At 32.9% G+C, this 13,722-nt stretch overlaps 1 protein-coding gene across 1 annotated transcript in view; it reads right to left on the bottom strand.

The window, feature by feature from the left end:
- Positions 1-13,722, bottom strand: part of HFM1 (helicase for meiosis 1) — a 95,475-nt gene that overhangs the window by 57,673 nt on the left and 24,080 nt on the right. Inside the window, exons 6-16 of the mRNA XM_037045528.1 lie at positions 12,890-12,960; positions 12,293-12,425; positions 11,494-11,645; positions 10,843-10,920; positions 10,240-10,398; positions 8,509-8,709; positions 8,334-8,422; positions 2,612-2,655; positions 2,406-2,507; positions 1,871-2,016; positions 860-954 (exon numbers count right to left, since the gene is read on the bottom strand). Of these exons, the coding sequence (XP_036901423.1) occupies positions 860-954; positions 1,871-2,016; positions 2,406-2,507; positions 2,612-2,655; positions 8,334-8,422; positions 8,509-8,709; positions 10,240-10,398; positions 10,843-10,920; positions 11,494-11,645; positions 12,293-12,425; positions 12,890-12,960 (1,270 nt within the window). The remainder of the gene's footprint in view (positions 1-859; positions 955-1,870; positions 2,017-2,405; positions 2,508-2,611; positions 2,656-8,333; positions 8,423-8,508; positions 8,710-10,239; positions 10,399-10,842; positions 10,921-11,493; positions 11,646-12,292; positions 12,426-12,889; positions 12,961-13,722) is intronic.

Here is a 13,722-nt window from a genome sequence, read left to right on the forward strand (position 1 = left end):
GTGGAGGGGAATGAAGGGGGGGAATAGAACAACTGTAATGGCATAATCAATAAAATATATTTAAAAAAAGAAAAAAGAAAAACAAATATTTTATTATTTCACATATATGTAGAATCAAAAGATAAATAAAACAAACAAAATGAAACAAAAACAAACTCCCAGATACAGAGAACAAATGAATGGTTGCCAGTGGGACAGAGGTGGGGGGTTAGACAGAAAGAGGGAAGGGAATGAAGAAGTACAAATGTCCAGTAATACAATAAGTCATAGGGATATAATGTATAGCATACGGAATGGAGTCAATAACATGTTAATAACTATGTATGGTGATAGATGATTACTAGACTTACTGTGGTAATCACCTGGTAAGGCACATAAATGCTAAATTACTGTTCTACACCTGAAACTAATATATGATATGTTGTATAGCAACTATAATTAAAAACAAATTAAAAAAATAAAATCTTTTTTAAAAGGTAGGGAGTGAATTATATCCTATTTCCTCCAAGAGTATTATAATCAAATAACTAAAAGATCTCAGCTTGCCTATTTCTTTATCATTAAACAAAATGTTAACATATAAAGAGCTGTGAAAATTATATTCCTCTTATGACTAATTTGTACTTTTATAACAAGGACACATGCTACCACATGCTAAGAAACATTGCTGAATAAAAATATTGTAGTGTTTTTTAACTATTAAATTTCTTAAAAAGACACAAATTTTCTAATTAAGATTATAGACAAGCTTTAAACACATAGCTTAGAAAAGCCCCTAACCAAATTTCCTTTTAATATATTAAAATACATATCATAGGCTACATTAACAATATATTTTTAGGAACATTTTCGGTATTACCTGCTTTCTACAGTGTCACTACAAGCTAACATCTGAATATACTTCTCTTTTGTACTTAACCGAGTCATAATAACTGCAGTGGCTGTAGTGTCAAACTGGGGGGAAAAGATACACATACACACAGAGAGAGAAATTCAGTAAACATGAGCACATGCTGACACCAGTCCTCTTCAATGCTCAAGACTTTGATTTTATATTAAACAGTCCCCTGTCTCAAATAACAGGTCAAAAAGGCCTTAAAAATGCTTCTGAATTTGAATATTAACTGAAAATTTAATTTAAAAATCTTCCAAGAGTATAGATGTAAAAACACCATTTTGGTTTCACTGTAACATAATTTTGGCAGTGGTGAAATCAAAACAATCTTGGATAACTGTATAGAAGTTGTAATATTTTGTGTAGTTTACATATAATCTAATTTATCCTACAAAAATCATAGATTTGTTTACAACAATGTTTTGACATTCTTAGAAAAGATATTTTTCCTAAATGTTTCCTTAGAACCTGTATGAATGACTTCTTTACTCAAGTATTTGTCAGAGTAGGACGTTTTGTTATGTGTATGAGTTGATTTTTTATTGTCACAATACCTGGGGGCCACTAGTGGCATTTGGTGCTAGGATGCAGGGATGCTACATATTCTGCAGTGCATGACAGTCCTACACAATGAAAAACTGTCCCACACAAAAATGCCAAAAGTATCTCCAGTCAGAATAAAAAAAACAAAACAAAACAAAAACCCCTCAAAACCAAGAAAACCCTTAACAGCATACACATTCATAAACCCAAACATTCAGCAACCAACCACTGACTGGAGGGAGTGTCTTTCTTGGTGAGACTTGTTTTACTTCTATTCTTTCATTAAAGCAGATTTTCTCAGTGACATTTATTTTTAGACCTAAACCAAATACGAAAACTTAATCTTTTGTTTAGCAAAAAATACACAAAAAAGGATTTTTGCTTTTTACTTTGTCTTTAAAATGTTACAAAAAGTAAAATACTGTGACTTACTTGAGGTCGGCCAGCTCTCCCAATCATTTGTAGAATATCTGTTTCACTGTACTCTTCAAACATCCCTCCAGCATAATGCATTGTAGATTTTATAATTACTAAGTGAGCAGGCAAATTTACTCCCATAGCTAAAGTACTGGTAGTAACTGCATCAGATTAAGGAATGTTACTTTCAAGACATAGAATATTAATGCTTCAGGTAGACATTTTCTTATAAAGGATATATTTTTATAAACAAAATAGAATCCCAAACCGGGAATTTATTTAAAATGAAAAAAACATTACAATATAAAATTATACATCTTTTAAAATGATTAAATTCTTACTTTTCGTTCAAGTTGCACTATGCTCAATAACATGATAAAGAACTAAAATGGCAACAAGTTTACTATAGCATGTACATGCAGGAACACTTACATAACACTGGACTTGACAAAAAGCATAAATAAGTCACTACTTGAGTTTTTTCTTTTATCCTCTTAAAAATAATCTTCCAAAATATCTTATAATACCCACAAAAATATATTTTACTTACAAAGAGCTGGTAGATCTCCAACAGTAAAAGCTCCTTCAACTACTTTCCTATCCGACAGTTCCATACCAGCATGATGATAAGCAATACCATGTATGAAGAAATCTACAATGGAGATATGTCATGTTATGTACTGTTAATATTTCATTAGCTATTGACTCTTTTTAACTATAGCTGAAATACTATGCAACAGTTACCTCTAAACCTACCTCTCAGTTTTGAATCTCTTATGGAATATGTATACTTCTGTAACCTATGTAAAAATACCATAAAATTATTGAGTTATTCCCATGAATATCAAAATAAACTCTTAGTTTATTATTTTAATCTTAAAGATATAAAAATATTTTCATAATATCCTTATTTGAAAACCACCTTTAAAAAGTAGAGAAAAATCTAACCTTCATACTCAAAAGTCCCCAATTTCACAATTTAGCAAAAATGTAAAATAACCTAATTTAAAAATGGGCAATGGATCTGAATAGAAATTTTTCCCCCAAAAAAGACAAACAAGTGGCCAAAGTACATTAAAAGGTGCTCAACATCACTAATCATCAGGGAAATGCAAACCAAAACCACAATTAGATTATACCTCATACCTGTTAGAATGGCTATTATCAAAAAGATGAGATAATAAGTGCTGGCGAAGATATGGAGAAAAGAGAGCCCTATGCCTTGTTGGTAGGAATATAAACTGGTACAACCAGTATGGAACACAGCACAGAGGTTCTGCTACAATTTACAAATAGACCCAGAAATCCCACTTCTGGGTTATATCCAAATGATGCACAATGAGTATCTCAAAGAGGTATCTGTACCCCCATATTCATTGCAGCATTATTTCACAATAGCCGAGTATGGAAACAACCCTAAGTGTCCATTGACAGATGAATGGATAAAGAACATGTGATGCATATAAATGACTAGAATATTATTTAGCCCTAGAAAAGAAGGGAATTCTGCTTTTTGCAACAACATGGATGAACCTGGAGGGCATTATGCTAAGTGAAATTGAAAGTGGGCATTATGGGAAGAGAAAGACAAATAGTGCATGGTATCACTTGCATGTGAAATCTACCAAAAAAAGGGAGAAAGAATAAATAAAGTTGAATTCATCCAAATACATTAAAAATTTGTTGCCAGGGGCTGGGGAGCGGGAGAAAATTCAGAGAGGTAGGTAAAATGTACAAACCTAAAAAAAAAAAAGAAGTCCCTAATTTATCAGCTGTAACAGTGAAAGTTCACTTTTAAACCAGTAATTTGAAACACTCATTTTCCACAGGAAAAAACATTATAAATGGTGATTATGTTCATGGATCAAAATATAAGCCTACTCCTATAATCTGCCTGAAAAATATTTATAGTAATAACAATTTTAAACCTCTACTATATAACTAGTAAGTAATAAAAAAGATGGAAATAAGAAATAGTGGTTTATTGTGGCCTGAGATATGGCACTTAAACTAGATTAGAAGAGAAAAGAAAGAGATTTTCTTGACAATTTGAAAAGGAAGTCTGGGTACTTTAGAAGATTTTGTAGGTTGGTAGGGTTGGTTCTTAATTATGTCTACGAACCTCCAAATTTTCAGTTTTCTATTTCCTTGTTGCAGATATGACACTAGCAGGCATTTTTTAAAATAACATTCACAACTGTTTAAAAGGATTCATAATGTAATAAACAGGAGAAGGGAAAGGACATGCTAGTATTAAGTACAAACTACGTGCAGCACACTGTTAGGTATCTTAGATATGTTGTCATATCTAATTCTCACATTAATATGGTGAGATAGATGGTTGATTCCCACGTATCCAACCCTGAGTAAGCAACTGAAGCTGAGAGAAGTGAAGTGATACGCCCAGTGGTACCCAGCTAGTAAGGTGGCAGCACTGCCACTCAAATCTGGGTGTTTAACTTCATGCTGTTTCTAATACCAGCATTGTATTCCTGAAAAAAAACAGGAATTAAAAAATTAGGATAAAGAAAGAAAGGGCAATGAGTAAAGAAAGAAGGGAATTGAAAGAGAGAGAAACTATCCTTAAGTAACTAGGTAAGAAATGAGAAAGGAATTATGACACATTTCTGTGTAAAAAAAAAGATTATCTGGAACAAAATGAGCTAATTTGTCTGCAGCAGAGAACAGGATAATAGAGAAAGGATGGAATGGATACTAGTTTTGTTTTTGTAAGTATTTTATTTATTTATTTTTAGACAGAAGAGAAGGGAGGAAGAGAGGGAAACATCAGTGTGTGGTTGCCTCTCACATGCCCCCCAATGGGGACCTGGCTGGCAATCGAACCAGTGACCCTTTGGCTTACACTTCCGTGCCAATCCACTGAGACACACCAGCCAGGGATGGATTAGTTTTAAAGTTACGTGTATGTTACCTATTTCAGTTCCTCACATAAATAGGTTTGGCAAAAAAAGGCTAAATATTTATTAAATATTTATCTTGGGAGGCCATTAGTTATCTCTGTGAATGATGCCAACATTGCTCAAGAATTCTGTAAGCTTTTTAAACTGATTTAAAAGTTAATTTGTGAGCAAGAAAACAAGTCTCATTTGATAGCCATATCTGTTTCTGACTAAACATCACATAGCCCAATTTGATCAACTGGCTTATTCACCCAACAAACAGAAGGCTCCAAACTGATAGCTACTTATAGCCTATTTACTCTATACCTATACTTTTCTAAAAATTCCAGTTTTTCCTTTACTCTATTACTAGTTTTATAATGAACTGGTAAACTTGTTTTTGAACCTCTATCTTTGTTAAAAACATTTAGAAAATTAATAATCAAGAATGTTATAAAACCAAGTGTGGCTGGTATAAAAACTATCAATTATGACACCATTGCATCATTTTTACCAGCAAAATGACCCAACTGATGCATATATTCTTCCAATATGTTTGATCTGTGGCCACAAATAGCCAAGGAGTATTCTGACTAAAACTAAAGGCTCAGGAGACATTCTCACAATAAGTACACTACCAATTAGCTTCCTGAAGTTAACTAAATATTTTAATATATAGAAATATTTTATTATTTAAATGCACAATACAAGAGAAAAGTTATTTAATAAAAAGCTAAAGAGGCCAAAGCCCAAAAAAGTGGGGCATGTTAGACAGATTTGGAAGCCTTTGTAATAAAATGTGGGGCTTGATAGACAAAAAAAAGCCTTGTGGGAGTTGCTAGAATGTGACTGGTTAAATGGGAACTGACATAAGCAGTAGTGTCTTTTCCTAGTCTATACCAACTCAAAATGGCATTCCATTCCATTTCACTTATGCTTTTCTGAGGGAATGAAACAAAAACAGAACATATAAATGAGATTCTCTTCAATTCTCTCTTCTATTTATTGTTTTTAGTAAAGACTGGCTGTGATATTTGATAAATATTCTTTGGGGTGTAAAACAAAGGTGGATAGAAAGAAATCTATGGTATTATCATGGAGGCAGCACTAATTTCACTTTTTCCCTTTCTGTCTGCCTCTCATATGCCATCTAGTTTTTGGCTGTGAGCAATTCCTTGGTTTTTCTCACTCTCTCTGGTTCTTTCCTATATCTTATGCTTAGTCATGCTTTACAGATATTTGTCATGAAAGCACTACTTTACATGCTTCAAACCGTAAAGATTTTTTTCATGTGGCAGTAACTAAGGGGATGAAATTAAATCCTTCACATGGAAGTAAAATTATGAAAACAGTATATAGAGTATGAATAAATAGCTACATAGGTAATTCTGTATTAGACAAGATGGCCAATGAACCATCTTTACTGAACAGAAAGACAAAGAATGTCAGAAAACTAGAGCGATGTCCTCTAGGCTTGATACACATCTTTGGTTGACAAAGTGACCAGAGGTGGAGGCTGTGGGATAGACTGGTCCAAAGTGCAGGAAAGCACATCCTCCCTATACAAAATTAGTTAGAAAATCATATTTGCTCATATATACATTTAATCATCCAATCCAATTTTAGTCTGAGGTCTATAACTAAACAAGTTTATTGAGTCCCAAAGTTGTTATTAATCATAACAATATGCTAATATTAATTAAGTAGTAACCATTTACTGGCACTCTGGTGAGAACTACTATGAATGAGCTATAAATAAGATTATCATAAGTCCTCCTTTCCTCAATCAGTTTATTAAACATATTAAAATAAAATTAAACAATTATAGCAAGTGCTATGAAATAAAAAGTACAAGTATCTATAAAAAGTAAATAAAGGGAAACTGAAGATCACTGAACACTTCACAAGAAACTGACATTAAAGGTAAAATTTTTAAGGATGAGTAAGAGTTAGGTAGAAAACAAACAATCAATAACAAAAAAAAAACCCATCCTAGGCAAAGAAAACAATCTAGGAAAGCCCTGTATAGGGCTTTGGGTTTGGTGCATTTATAGAACAGAGAGTCCAATATGGCTTGAGTATAATTAAAATATAATTAATTGAGTATAGTGAGTAGTGGGGGAGCTGGTCATGAGGAGTCTGGAGAATTATCCAGACACCACATTACACAGGGTAATGCAGGCCATATTAAGGATTTAGGATTTTATCCTAAAGACAGTAAAAAACTATTAAAGGGATTTAAGCAGGACGCTGACATACTTAGATTTCTAATTTTAAACAATCACTCTGCTATGTAGATAACAGACTAAATTAGAAATACTGTGTGTGTGTGTGGCCAACAGATAACAGGCAATAGACTAATAGTGACTTGAACTAGAGAGGTGGCAAGCTAATGGAGACAAAATAATTAAGATATATTTAGAAGTAAGAATAAATAGGACTTAGTAACTGACTGCCTATCGGAAGGAAAGTGAGGGAGAAGTCAATGATAGATTTCTGCTGCAAATAACTAGATAGATGATGGGTAATTAAGATGGGGAACACTGGAGGAAAGGCTGGTTTCAGAAAAAGAACCAAGGTTCTGTTTGGACATAATGAATTTGAGATGCCTACAGATGTACAATTGGAGATGTCAGTTAGGCAGGTAGACTGTAGACATAGGGCTCAGAATGAAGGTCTGGGTTGGAGCTGAAAGTTTAGGAATTCACAGACATACATAAATGTGTGTACATATATAGTCTGAACCCATGTGATACAAATACCTAGATACAAATACCTAGTTGTGTGGAATTAGAAAGAATAAAAGTTGGACAGAACCCCTAGAATGTTAACATTTTTTAAATTATATTTTCTTAATTTATTTTTTAAAGATTTTATTTATTTTTTTAGAGAGGGGGAAGGGTAAAAGAAAGAGTGGAACAGAAACATTGACATGAGAGAGAAACATTGACTGGTTGCCTCTCATACACACCCCAACCGAAAACCAAACCTACAACCAAGGCCTGTGCCCTGACAGGGAATTGAACCAGTGACCTTTCACTTTGTGGGACGACACCCAACCAACTGAGCCACATTGGTCAGGGCTAGAATGTTAACATTTTTAAAGTTAAAATGTTGAGACTTGGGTAGAAGAGGCGAAAGAAGGACTAAGAATTAGCTACCAGCAAAGTAGGAAGAAAGTGGGTAGATAATGAGCATGGAAGCACAAAGTCCAGAGTTTTTAAATAAAGTGGGAATGTGTTAGAGGCTCCTGAGAGATGAATTAGTAAGATCCCCTTTGGCAAAAGATTACAACAGATGCTGGACTGAATGTGGATAAAAAAAAGATGAAAACAACAATATGAATACCCTGTCAAGAAATCTAGCTATGAAATAAAAAAGACAGGATCATAGTTGCCCTAAGATTTATTATCTCACTCAATCCTCCAAATTACTATTATGCTTATTTTACAGATGAGAAAACTGAGGTAGAGGGTCAAGAAACTTGAAAAGGTTATAAAATTCACCCAGTTTTCTGATCTCATCTGCATGATCCCTAGAAGTCTTTCTACCTCCAAGAAAAAGATGAAAAAATATACCTCTGTTTCTGTTCCACAGTCATAATAAATTTAGCATTTTTCACAAGAACAGAAGCAGCTTGTTGCACGCCTTTCCTTGTTGCACAAAACTAAAAATGAATGAATAAGTTTTATATTAAAAATCTATATTAAAAGCTGGGCATTACATTAAAAAATAAGCAACCAAAATTCATACCACAAGTGTGGGTTTCTGATCAGAGTATGTCTGTATAACATTGGCGATTTTATAGTTGAGGGCTAAATCAAACTTGAATTCAGTTTGGTTACTACAGCAGGGAAATCCAAGGACCACTTTCCGAAGTCTCACTGGTCTATGTCTCTCATCCATTTTCAGACATACAGCAGGTCTTTCACCATTTGAAAGCCATTCTGCAATCTTTAAATAATAGAAATGTATACATTGAGGTTTTTTCTAATAAAGTTTTACGACTAAAAATAACCCAATTATAGACCACATTAAACCAGAAGTATAAAAACATTTAATCATAGTCTTTTGCAATATTAATGGTAGTTCATTGACACTATTCTATTGATATATTGATAAATATTGTATTATCAACAGCAGTATTTCAAGATTATATACACTTTTTACCATGGTAAACTTCCAATTAATTATTATTAATTTGTTTCCTTTTCCTTATTAAGACTCCAAAGTAAAATTAAATTGATTTTGGCAGAGAAACTGAATTTCTCACTATCCCTGTAATTTCTTTGCTTTTTCAGAACTATGTCTAGAAACGGCTGACACCACTGTGTTGTCTTAAATGCTGGCTGAAGAGTAGCAAAAAGAAGGTTAGCTTAGATTGGTAAGGGTTGACAAGTTTTGAATGAAAAGCAAATAAATACTTGAGAGATGGCAGTGCCAGAAGCACATGTCAGACTCAGTGCTAGAGTCACTAGTTGGAACTGTGTGGTGAGCAATCCTTATCTTCATATAGTCGGCTTAGTAGTCAGGGTTCATGCCCTTCTATGAACCTGACCATTGCTCTGACTGGAAGGTGGATTAATGAGTTTCTAGTTGCACGGGAAAAATTATTGAAACATTTTCAATGCCATCATGGTTAGGGATGAGCTCACATAAGAATTTACAATTCAAGAATAGCAGTAGGCCAATGATAAAGACCTTAATTTAGGGAAAAATTGAGAACTTGGGTTTTTATTGTTTATATATACTTTAAAATGTTCTCCATTAGTCTTAAATATAAAAAAGTTCTCATTTTTAAGAACAAAAATGACTAATTGTGTCAAATTAAAAATAATAGCCAAGTTTTCCATTGGATTAGACAATGTAGCAGCTATTTGTGAAAACAATTCCTAAGTAGTAGCAGGAAGAAAAAGTCACATTATAGTAGGCTGAGAAGTAAACATGAGAAAGCAGAGAGGAATTGTAACATCTTTCAAATTTGAGGAAAAAATGAAGAAAAACATAGGACATATTGTATATATTATCCTCAATGACAGGGTCTGTATGTTTTTACTTTTGCATCTATCATTAGTATTTATCACAATGCTAGGCACACAGAATTGGGAAAGGTGGACCAAACACTTACTGGGGTAATAAACTAAACACTTACTTTTACTCTCTATCATACTCTGCTATACAACTAGAGTCAGCTGGTTCCAAATGCCATAACATATTAAGAGTCATGTTATTACGAGGTATATGAAACTAAGTCTTTTAGATACTAGTAAACAACAGGCTTGTACCAAAAAATGTTTTATTATAAATAATTACTCAAATTTTATGGCCTTAATACTGCCTTCCCTATGAAATCTAAACATTACTTTCTACAACATACTTTCTATTAAATTGGTTAGGAGACTAACAACAACAACAACAAAAAAGACTAAAATGACTAAATATTTCACTAGTCATAAAAAATTTCAGTCTAGAATTTCAACTTACATCCTCAGCATTTGGAATTGTTGCAGACACAGCTACAAATCTCATTGGAATAACAGAACTGGTATTTTCTAAGGTATGAGATAAAGATTGCACAGTTTTCATTCTGCTAACTACAACTTCAAGAGTTGGTCCACGATTTTCATCTTTTATAACATGTACCTAAGAAAGAAATCAAGAAAAAAATCATTAGCTATAAAAATAAAAAAATCTGCCCTGGCTGGTGTGGCTCAGCAGATTGAGCACTGGCCTGGGAACCAAAGGGTCCCTGATTTGACTCCCAGTCAGGGCACATGCCTGGATTTTGAGCCAGGTCCCCAGTAAGGGGCATGTGAGAGGCAACCACACATTCCTGTTTCTCTCCCTCCTTCCCTTTCCCTCTCTATAAAAATAAATAAATAAAATCTGGTTTAAAAGATAAATTTTAAATAAATAAATAAATCTATCTAATTAATTAAAATTTGCAAGAACATTAATGCTCATCCTTAGAAAAATAAACATTTTCCAATTAAAGGGACAAAACAAACATATAGTTTGGTTGAAGTGTCTTGCTTTTCTACTCATCTTTTTATGTTTACTTCTGAAAGTGAATAACGTGTTCACTACCTCATCAATGAGAAACAGTCGAACCAGTTGGACCAAAGAGTTGTCTCTCCATTTCCTAGTCATGCTATCCCATTTCTCCTAGGGAAAAAAGTACAAGTGGTTTAACATAAGAGATTGTAATAAATATTATTAGGATATCAATGAAATTTTTAACTTTACTTGTTACAAATGATGGGCTATATTTTAGTTAACATCTTAAAAGTATTGTGAAAAAATTTTAAAAATTTGTATAGGTTTTGACAGCCTTTCAAGTGTTTAAAAAATTGAACTTCCATTTATTTTTAAGTTTAACCAAAAATGTTCAAAATGATACTCTTATTACCTCTTTTAAGCTCTATCAAGATCCTTCCTCTGCAACACATAATACTTGGGTAGAAGAACACAAGAAATAAGTGTGATTATAAATTATCTACAATAACAAATTGTCTATTCATATCTTTTGTCTATTTTTCCTATTTGGTTGTCGGCTGTCTTTTTCTAATTAATTTGTAAGTATTCATTATATATCCTGAATATTTACCTTTTGTTTATTTTATTACATTACAAATATATTTTTCTACTTTGTATTTTCTTTTAACATTTTTTCTTGGTGAAGAGAAATAGCTATTTTCTAATAAACCATGAAAATAATAAAGTATAAATAACACCTACTGGAGTTGTCATAATAATATGGGCATGCTGAATCTCAAACAGGTCATCCATTAGTGTATCTCCAGTGAGTTCTTTACACTTCAATCCTATTGGTCCAAATTTTTCTTTCCAGTCATCAAAACGCTGACTACACAGGGCTTTTATTGGTGCCACTGTAACAATATAAGATATTTATTTTGAATGCCAGTGAAATTTTTAAATTACTTTCATAAAAGCACTGGTTAATAAAGTTAAGATAAAAATACCTATCTAGGTACTGCCTAATATTTATAAATTAAAACTTAACAACAGACGCATATTATTCAGAGTTACAAAGGTAATCACCAAACAGAACTAAAAATAGAAAAAGAAGTGACTGCTCACCTAATTGTAACTAAGAGTGAAGAGAAGTAGAGCAACAGATTGTTTTTCATTATAATCCCTTTTGTGACCCTTGATTTTTTAACCATGTGCATAAATTACTTTGATGAAAAATTTAAATATATATACCTAAGAAAGAAGAGTTCCTGTGGGAATTTCTAGAATTATAAAACGTTTGATTTTATTTGTTCATCTTGCCTGTCCTTTTAAAAACAGGCCTGTTAGAGCCAAATCCTCAATTCAAATATTACTTTGTATTTATAACTAAGCAAGTGTGTTTTGAATTTAATGTAACAGGTAAGACCAAATGTGGACTGTCTTTATGAAAAAAGTATGGAAAACCAAGTAATAAGTCTGATGAGTTGAATTTGTTTCTTACTTTAGCCTCAATGGTTTTTCATTATTATAATTATTACTCTTAAAATATATAAATACTTACTGTAAACAATTTTAATATTTGACCATGGCAATGGTACTTCCATTAACAATCTTGTTATAGCAAGTTCAAACACTACAGTTTTCCCAGAACCAGTTGGAGCACAAATCACAAAATTCTTATCTGTGTAAAGAAGCTAAAATATAAAATTTAATGAATCATGTAAAACATAGAATTTTTCATTCACATTCTCAATTTGTTACAAAATATGCCTTATAAAGACTCTATGGAATAATAAATAGCTTAAACATTTTTATCTCTAAACTAATTAAAATTATGACTTTGCTCTAGATCCACCACCTTAAAAAAATAACTATTAAAATTTGTTATCTTGTTTTGTCAAAGTAACTATGTTAGACCTAGAAGAAAATCACTTCTTTAGCTTCCAGAGAAATTTTTATAAGTCTAATAAATACAAACCAACCCACCTATGAAAATCACATGCATTCAGTCAACAAACATTTTTTGAGCTGCTATAATGTACCAGCCACTGAGTGGCAATCGGGACATAAAGTGAATGTGATCTAGTCCCTGTACTTCAAGAGCAAACAATCTAGTAAGAAAAAGCAGAAAAGCAAATAATCAAAATAAAATACTTACATCATCAAAGGCTTTGGACTGTATATAGTTGAAATATGGGAATTCTTTGAAAATACCTCTAAATTGTGCCGCTTAGTATAACATTAAGGAGTCAAATATTTTGGAATTTTAAAAATTGGTTACTTTTAATTTTAAAATTAAATTAAATTAAAATTGACTGCCAATATTTAATGATGAAGCTTTAATACTTGCTATTTTGATATCATAAGAAAGGAATTAACAGATAGAAGAAGGGACTAAGATGGCACCATAGGATGCCTCCTGAATTTCCCTCCTCTCACAGATCCACCAGATACACACCTACAAGCAATAAATATTACACCTACACACAGAACAATTTCCTCTGAGAGAAATTCTGAAACTTCTAGTTGAGTGACTCCTGTACAATGGACAAATGAGAAAATGACATTAAAATAGGTAGGAAAGGCTAGGAGAACTCTCACCATAAATTCCACCCCTAGCATACCACCACACAATTGGGAAAGAACCCCCAACTGCCACCTTTTTCCTGAAGAGCAAAGGGTTTAAACTACACATGTAGTGACCAAACTTTTGAGGCTTCCCAGCTAAAGGTTAAGGCCCCCGAAACACCCAGCTCTGTAAGCTATAGGGCTTGCATTCATGAGTTACACAGGACTACAGCAAAGATCAGTTTTCACATGGGCATAGAAACACCCTCCTCCCCCCCTCCCCCACACACACACAGGTACACATCTAGGCCCAGCACAGAGGGGACAGGCCCATCTCCAGTTTCTCCCTCAGAAGGAATATAACTGCATACTTTTTCAGCTGCCACCTGAGTTTCTAGCTGCTAATCAGAATACAAATACTAT

Source organism: Sturnira hondurensis, unplaced genomic scaffold (assembly GCF_014824575.4).
Source record: "Sturnira hondurensis isolate 20B ecotype Veracruz unplaced genomic scaffold, ASM1482457v3 Scaffold0004322, whole genome shotgun sequence".
NCBI lineage: Eukaryota > Metazoa > Chordata > Mammalia > Chiroptera > Phyllostomidae > Sturnira > Sturnira hondurensis.